At 46.0% G+C, this 9001-nt stretch overlaps 1 protein-coding gene across 1 annotated transcript; it reads left to right on the forward strand.

The window, feature by feature from the left end:
* The first annotated feature begins 5495 nt into the window (after positions 1-5495).
* Positions 5496-9001, forward strand: FADD (Fas associated via death domain). Its single transcript, XM_010412593.3, has 2 exons — positions 5496-6021; positions 6336-9001. Exons 1-2 carry the CDS (start codon positions 5643-5645, stop codon positions 6620-6622), a joined length of 666 nt encoding a protein of 221 aa, XP_010410895.3. The 5' UTR covers positions 5496-5642; the 3' UTR covers positions 6623-9001.

Genomic DNA, 9001 nt, shown 5'->3' on the forward strand with positions numbered 1-9001 from the left:
CTATTCATGTTCTGAAAGGAAATAACTGGGTAATAACTGCACTGTGTTTGAGCAGGCGAGGCACTCCCTCTCTAATCGGAATTGAGTCGAAAACTTGCACCTTCCAACTTCCAGGACAGTGACTCAGATGGAAAATACTGCATTGGCACATCCTGAAAAGAATGAAAGTCAGGTATCTAAGGCAATACTGTTTCTAGGAAATAACCCCCACCTCTCTCAGCTTGTCATCATCTCCAGTCACAGCAGTGAGTTCACAATACCTGAGTTTAACCCAAAAACCAAGCAAGTGTGACCAGGCTCACTGATTTTTCTTTATTAAAGCAAAATTTCAGTACCTCTGAGAGACATTTCGATATTCCCTGGTCTCTGAAGAGGCTGCTCTGCAGGCTGGATGCTGGCTGGGAAAAAGTTTACATTTTTCACCAGGTCCAAAGCAGAGTCTGTTAGTGCAGAAGAGATAAGAGCTGAATATTCACAGGTACACCCACAAGTAAAAATTGCTGCTGCCATTATTTCAACTGCAGTGCTCTCCAGCAGGCAATGGAGTGCTGCTCCTCAGTAAGTAAAGGGGAAAAAAAACCTTTCCTTGGGTGGGAGGAGGAAGTCCGATGGCACAGGACTAATTACATGCTTGTAAGAAATACTTCCAAGTGGTGCAAAATGGATCAGTTTTCTGCAAAATAATTATTTTTGTTATCCTAACCTTTATTTTATAGCTGCTCACAATATTGTATTTTCTATTACAATGATGGAGAGTGAAGAAAAACACCTCAATTTACAGAAAATAAATGTTATTGTGGTAAGTATTTACCTTTTCATGGTTTCATCTGGTTTAGGAACTGGCAATACAGCAGCTCAGGAAAATAAAGAACAAATTATACATACTCTGCAGAAATTAATTAGTATTAGCTTCCAAGCCTGGCAATCAAAGCTGCTGGATTATTTCCCTGGATGAACAGCAACTTCCAGTTTGGATCTTAACTTGCTTTGCTTCACCCTTAGCCAGTTACAGAGCAGGAACTGAACTGAATAGAGAGAGAAAGGGCCTCAAAAGAGATCTAATGATCATTCACTGTTACTCGGGGGTGTTTTGTCACTTCACAACAATGTTCCTCTGCAAACAGCCCTTGCTGTCTGTTTTCTCTCTTCTCCTGTTTTTCCAAGTGCCAAATTGATGTCACAGGGCTTAAGTAATAAATATGGTTTATAGGAATGAGATGTGCTGGGCTAACATATACACACAGCTTTATTGACATGTGAAATGTTTGTCTGAATGATTTCATACTTCCATGGTATGATGAAAATTCACTACAAAAATAGGTAAAAAGTCAAGTCAGAGGTTTTTAGCCGGAGCAAATAAACAAAAGTCTACAATTTACCCTTCCCCTAAAGTTAAACTAACTTCTTCTGCCAACAATAACACAACAGAACTGTATCAACAGAATTATATCAACACTTCTGCTGTTTCAATATTAAGTTCAAGCATCTGTTAACAACTTCTTGCTTGTTGTTGTTGTTACTTGGCCAGATCTTTTATCTGTATACAACCTAGTCATGCCAGAGTTCACTTTCTTTTCAGTACTTATTTACTTTTCCCACACTCTGCTTCTAATTTACTCTCTCAACCCACAATAATTTGACATTTCTTACAGGCCCTTTTGTCAGGGACAGTTTTCTCCTAAGATCCTTAGTCTCTTCACAAATGAGTTTCTTTACCAGAGCACTTCTTTCTACATTGGCTGTTATAGCAACAGAGAGGTGATAGCTGACAAAAGAAACATGTGCAGATCAATTCATTCACAAAAGAAAACACAGAAACTGTCTTCTCTTTGCTGAAAATGTGCATTTTGGGGTTTTGCAAAAAAAAAAAGAAAAAACGGGTGAGAGGCATCGAATAAATACATTAAGAAATGTTATGGAGATCAGTTTATTCACCATGGGAGTGAAAAAGCAAGCAAGCAAACTACAAACCTCTTGCAGCCCAGTTCTGCTAGTAGGGAGGGGGTTGTTCTTTCAATGCAAAATCCCCTCTTATCTTGGAGACAGCAAAGAAAAAGAGGAGGTGCTATTAATTCCCTTGGGAGACAAGAGCAGGCATAGTAAAAGATATATATGCAATCAACTGGGCCTCAAAAGAGAAACAGTTCCTCAGCACTGCCTCTGCCAAGGTGCTCGCCCAACCCGTGTGGAGGATTTGAAATCCCCCCTGGGTTATCTGCTATCGAATTGCCTGGTAAATTAAAGAAATTATCAACGCTGCTTCACTTAAAAACCCGGCAGCTCCTAAATACTCCAGTTTCTCTGGAGCAGCAGAATGTCAGTGGCCTTGGCTGGAAATCACGATGCGTCTTCCCACACAAACACACCTCAGTCACCCAAAGCTCAGGACAGCCCCACACTTTGCCATTTTTGCAGTCCCCAAATGGGCGGGTTCTGCCGGAATGTCCCGGTGTCCGACACCCCCCTGAGGGCTCTGCTGAAATTAATCTTTTCAGGCTCTCTTTGCCCTGCTCCTCCAGCGAGGACCGTGAAGTCAAAGCTAAGCCTGAAACACTCCCAGGCTTCGAGCTCCCTCTGCAGTATTGTGCAAGGACTCATCTTGCCTCGAGAATCCCGAGGATTACTTGGTTAGGAACGGGATCATTCACAGCACTTAAATTTCTGGGAAGCTTCCACTGAAATCTGAGCTGCTCCAATAAATCATTTCTATTAAGTTTTATTCCGATGCGGAAGCGCTTACGATGTGTTAGGCTCGCCTAATCCTTCCTTTGCCAAAGCCCCACGGACTGCTTCCAAAGGAAATCCCTGGAATACAGCAAGTTGCTGGGGTACTTTCATCAGTGAATGTGTCCAAGTCAGGTTCAGACAGAATAAAAGACCCTACTCAATCACTCTGCCTTCGGTTAGGAGTGAGTTTAAAAGCACTTAAGAGTCTTAATTAAATACTGATTTCTGTCTTTTAGTTTCGTGTCTGTTACAAATTTAAACACCTTTGGAATCACATAAACGTGCGGCATCACTTCCACACTCCTCCTACCTCAGTGCTGAATCCGGCCACTAGGTTTGCATGAGCTGATTAAAATCTCGGTGATGTTCTCAATTGCATGCCAAGGTATAGAGAGTAAAGCCATTAATTTTACTGATTTAGATTTCTCTCACATAGATTTGTCTCTGAATTCAGCTGGCTGCCATCACCAGGCACATTGAGATTTGGTCCCTGCTGTTTTGTAGAGTCACCTTCTGTCATAAAATTAATAACAGATTTTATTTAACTGGATTTTATACTTCTTACATCAGTAAAAGCATTGCTCCTGCTTCATAAATTAATACACACACAGCAAATATATTTCTCCTACGCTACCCTTTTTGTTAATGTCTTTCCTTGAGTTTAAGGTATATTCAGCGCTGCAGAAAGAAACCAAATCTCTTAAATCGGGCACATCTCATCCCAGCTCAGGTTCTCTGCGGCGATTCCTCTCACTCTTTGCTCCACCATGAGACCCTGCAACAAGTTAATTCCCTCCAGTTTGCAGCATTTAGGGAATAAACAAAAATATCTAGTGGGTTTATCTAAGGAGGGCTTGTGCCTGTGGGAGTTTTAGAAATGTTTGGGGGGTAGGAGTTCCCGTTGGAATGTGAGAGTGGAGACGGATATGAGGAAGACGATAGTGTTTAAGTCCATTTATCAGATGGAAATCTTTTTATGATGAGGGAACACAGGCCTGTGAGTGTAACAATAATAAATTAAAGTGTGCTGGAAACAACTTAGGAATGGGGCAGCTTGGGGAATCAACGTGCCAGTGCTCACAGAAGGAGCAAGGAAATCTCTGAACTATCTACATGTGCTGAGAAGGAAAGCCAAAAGGCACCTACAAACAATGGGATGAACATGATCTTTCCCATTTAAGAAAAGTTCACAACCTTCCACCTTGTGTAAGAGTCGCCTCTAAAATACAGGGACTTAACATTTGCCCTGTTTCTTCCCTTTTAAAGGTCAGGAGGTACTTTGTGTCACAATTAATCTTTGTGAGGAACAAAGGCCAGGCTGCATGCCCTGCGTTTCCAGGGAAAGGCTGGGGGTCTCTGGGGGCAGCCGAGGCCGCACAGGGAGGGCAGAGGCTGCTTCCCTGGGCAGCTGTCAGGCAGGGAAACCATGGGAATGGCATCTCTTTGGGAGCAGGGCTCTGTTGTGGCCTTTCTTGCTCTTGGTGTAGAAAGCCCTCTATAGAATCATAGAGCCATTGAACAATTAAGCTTGGAAAAGACCTCTAAGATCATTGAGTCTGACCATTAACCCAGCACTGCCAAGTCCACCACCATGTCTCAAAGCACCGCATCTGTACGTCTTTTAAATCCCTCCAAGGATGGTGACTCCACCAATCCCCTGGGCAGCCTGTTCCAATGGCTGTCCACCCTTTCAGTGAAGAAATTTCTCCTAATATCCCGCCTAAACCTCCCCTGATGATTTTCTTCTTGTCCAGCCCCTTTTCCTCGGGAAAAGAGATCAAACCCACACTCTACATGCTCCTCTCGGGGAGTTGAGGAGAGCAAGAAGGTACCCCCAGAACCTCCTCCTCCCCAGTTTGGACCTTTCATCCCTGTACTGTTTTTCTTTCCATCTTTTGAAAAAAACCCCACAGAGATTAACCCTCATAAGGGTAGATGTTTGCAAGAAGTCCAATGATTGAGTACTAAACAAGGAAGCTACAGTTCCCCCAGCTTCAGGCTTAGACTGGCAAAGTCACTCCATGAGTCTCGTGTCCAGTTCTGGGCTCCGTGACTCAGGAAGGTCATCGAGGGGCATGTCCAGAGGAGGGAACGGAGCTGGGAAGGGGCTGGAGGCCCAGGAGCGGCTGAGGGAGCTGGAAAGGGGCTCAGGCTGGAGCAAAGGAGGCTCCGGGGGGACCTTGTGGCTCTGCACAAGTCCCTGACAGGAGGGGCAGCCGGGGGGGGAAATCGGGCTCTGCTGCCAGGGAACAGGGACAGGAGGAGAGGACATGGTCTAAGCTGCACCAGGAGAGGCTTAGGTTGGACATTAGGAAGAATTCCTTTGCAGAAAGGGTGATCAGACTTTGGAATGGGCTGCCCAGGGAGGCGGCGGAGTCACCGTCCCTGGTGGTGCTTAACGATGAGTGTGGCTCTCAGGGCCACGGTCTGGTTGACACGGTGGTGTTCGCTCATAGACTGGACTCCATGGTCTCCGAGGTCTTTTCCAACCGAATTGGTTCTGCGATTCTGTGATTCTGGGACCTGGCCAGGGCTGAGGCGCTGAGGCACGGGGGGCTCTGCTGCAGCCGGACACGGACCGGGCCGAGCTCGGCTCCAACACACGCTCTGCATTCAGCAGCACCAAACAAGCCCGTTCGCCTCGCGGGGAGGTCGGGGCAGCGGGTCCCCAACCCCGGGGTAGGCGGCGGCGAGGGCACGAACACCCACCCTCCCGGGCGGCAGCGCGGCCGCCATCTTGGGGCGGGCGGGGCGCGGGAAAGCCGCGGGGTCACGTGAGTTCCGGGCGCGGGTCGCGGCCATCGCGGCGGGGCCGGGCCGGGTCGGTCTCGGTCTCCGTCTCCGTCTCCGTCTTCCCGGTGTCGTCTCCCCGCTGTCTCTCCGTGTTCCCAGGAAGTCGCTCTGCGCAGGCAGCAATGGATTTCCCCTCGGGAGGGTGGGGACGGGACGCCGAAGTGCCCCCCGCGCGGCCTGTGCCCGGCGCCGGCCCGGGCGCCGTGAATCCTTTCCTGAGCCTGCTGCACTCCATCTCCTCGGGCCTGTCGGACACGGAGCTCTCCGCCATGAAGTTCCTCTGCCGCGACAAAATTAGGAAGCGAAAGCTTGAGACGGTGCAAAGCGGCCGGGAACTCTTCAGCATCCTGATGGAGCAGCAGGAGATCTCGAGCGGCAGCCTGGAATTCCTGAGAAAGCTGCTGCAGCACATCGATAGGGACGACTTGGTGGCACAGCTGGTGCAGTTCGAAGAGGAAGAACCTCATGCTCCTGATGGTCAGCCAGATGTGCATGAAAAAGGTAGGTGGATTATTATATGTATGTGGTTATAAACAGTTACATCCCCGTGTATATCGCTGCCCAGCAGCCCCAGTAAATGTGTACACAAACGGCTTTCCGGCGTGGAATTATTTCCCCTCTTTTTATCTTCCTTTTGTGTTGTCTTTTGGGATTCCAATTCTATCTATTCTATTCTTTAGAACTCTCAGTATGTGCAGTGCAACAAGAGTAGTGGCATTTTGCTGAAACAGGACCAAAAAACCGACAACTTCTAAACATTGTCTTATATTTCTTAATAAATCCATGGCTGACTTGATCTGCGTCTGCTGTTTCAGGTCTCCTGAAGGCAGCTAGTGCTGTCATATGTGACAACGTTGGGAAAGAGTGGAAGAAGCTGATGCGAGAACTTGGAATGCCGGAGGTGAAGCTGGACAGGATAGAGGCAGCCCATCGATTTAATTTGTATGAACAGCTTGTTCAGGCACTTCGGGAGTGGCAGAGGTGGAAGGGGAAGGATGCAAAGGTGGCTGACTTAATTAAAGCCCTGCGGGGCTGCAGCCTGAATTTGGTGGCAGACATGGTTGAAGAGAAGATCTCACAGCTGAACACTGGAGCCAGATGAAATCAGTGTAAAAATATGAATGAAAAAAGTCAAAGTGCCTTCTCTTGTGAACCAAAATAATTACCACTGTTTGCTTGCCATGCCATTAATTTATGTGCCTTAATAAGTTAATTTGTGCTCAGATGAAAATTGACATTGAAACAGATTCCTTTCAGGGAACACTTTGTAGTTTGATGCTTCCTTCAAGATACTTTAACTTTCACAAGACCTGAACTCCATTTTGTAGAAAATTCTTACACTTTTGTTCTGCCACCTACCTGGAAAGATTTGCTTTGCTGCAAGGCCCTTTTCAGATACATCTCCATGAAAATACATCCATGGGACACTTCTGAGGCAACTGGAATTTAAAATTTCATGGAGAGGTTGGATTTTTTTTTTTTTTTGGTGGCCTATTATACATTTAGTGTGAAAGGGAGAAGGAGTAAACTTCTCAGCTGGGTGCTGGCTTTTCTTTTGGAGTAGCATAAGATAATATCTTAGGTAATTTGTCAAATATATTTGCTCTCCATCAAGGGATATTAAGACAACTGTAACCTCAGACTGCGGTGCAAGGGGGCCATTAAATATTGTGGTGGCTCTTTCTTGGAACAAAAAAAAAATTTAGTTTGAAAACTAAATCCAATGTCTGCACCAAGTGCCTTCAGCATCCTGAAGGAAGTGTTCTCCTGAACCTATTGTGTCTCACAGATGTTTGCAGCAGCCTCTTTTCAAAGCTGTGAATGCTTTGGGGTTCCTTGCTGGGAATCCTCCCATGCCCTCTGTCACAGAGAGGCTGCTCGTGGGTGCTGGAAGGTGTGAGGGAACAGGATGTATGAGCCAGACCAGGTGCAGTTCTCAGCTTTAATCTGGAACAAACTTCAGTCCATGGCCTTCCTGCCTGACCTAAGGCTGGAGAAACTGCACAATGGCTCAGTCCAGGACGTGCAGGGCTGTAGAGGCCTCTGGGGACCATCCCCTGTGCCAGGGGGGAGAATCCTCTGAAATCATTCTTGCTTGAACAGTTGTAGCATCGTGTGTTTCTGCAAACATCCTGCCAAGTGCCTGGCTAGAGACTGGAAGAGGTTTTATTGCTGCTGCACCTGTGGGACTTCCAGCTCCTTCCAAGTTGTTTTTGTGTGGTGCCATTGCTGTGAAAGCCGGGTGTCAGCAGGTAACTTGTCAGTGCTCTGCAGAAGCGTCATGACACTGACAGTTGTCAGGTTTTCATTGCACTTGGTGCCTCTTGCTCAAACACTGAGGCTTGAATACTTAATTGTAGTGAATGGAAACTGCTGTAAGTTTGATAGAAAAATCATTTCAGTCAGGGCTTTTTTTTCCTCTTCAGTGATTTATCTCCACATTCCTAGAAGTGCTCAAGGCCAGGCTGGATGGGACCTGGAGCAACCTGGCCGAGTGTAAGGTGTCCCTGGTTGGAACTGGATGATCTTTAAGGTCCCTTCCAGCCCAAACCATTGGGATTGCACGTTGATTCTCAGTATCTTTCCACCTGTGGTATGTTAAATACCAGTGAGTGTATCCAAGCAAAGGGTAATACAGGAGATGCCACCTGTCTGCCTTTTGGGCAGGCAGAGTTCTCCACGTTCTTATTCCCTCTACTTGTATCAGTTGCCAGTTCCAGGCTCCCAGGAGGAGATGCTGAGCTTCAGCTGAATGACCAGCTCAAGTGTTTTGGAGGTTTTTGTTCCACAGACACCAGCAGTATCCATTCTGCAGTATGTAAAGAAAAGGATTGCTCCAGGAATTTTTCCTTCCTGCCTCTGAGCAATCCTTGGGAGCAGAGCAGAGAAGTGGAGTGAGTTATGCAAGTGCGGCAACAGCTCCAAGTTCAATCTCTCTGCTGAAGTGCCTTTCTTACCCACTTTTAATGAGTCTTCTGCTTCACAGAGGAGATTTATGTGGAATGGGAAGAGCATACTGCCTACTGCATACAACGAGGATATTTTGGGAATCAGTTGGAATAACCTGTTAGTTGTAGCCAAGGACTCATCAGCTACAAGAAATATTCTGCCTCAGAAGATAAAAACCTCGTTTCTTCAGAGATTTTGTACATCCTTTTACTGTGTATGAAAGCAATGACCTGGACTGCATCAATCTGTGCAGTACCTCAGGGCCAATTAAGACTGTTTTTATGCGAGATTAAAATGTTGTTTATGTGAGAGCAAAATCAACTGAAACGAAGGAAACAAAATATTTTTATTGGGGGGAGGGATAAGGGGAAAGAGTGCAGTTTGTAAGGGAATGTTTTCTGATCCAGCTGGCAATCTTCTATTTTCAAATTAAACACTTTGAACTCATATACATATTTTTATAACTTGAATTAAAGCTTTATATTGTGTAATTTTTGGTACAATTCATTAAAAAGAATTCCTTAAAAACCAA

The sequence above is a fragment of the Corvus cornix genome, chromosome 5 (genome assembly GCF_000738735.6).
Source record: "Corvus cornix cornix isolate S_Up_H32 chromosome 5, ASM73873v5, whole genome shotgun sequence".
Taxonomy (NCBI): domain Eukaryota; kingdom Metazoa; phylum Chordata; class Aves; order Passeriformes; family Corvidae; genus Corvus; species Corvus cornix.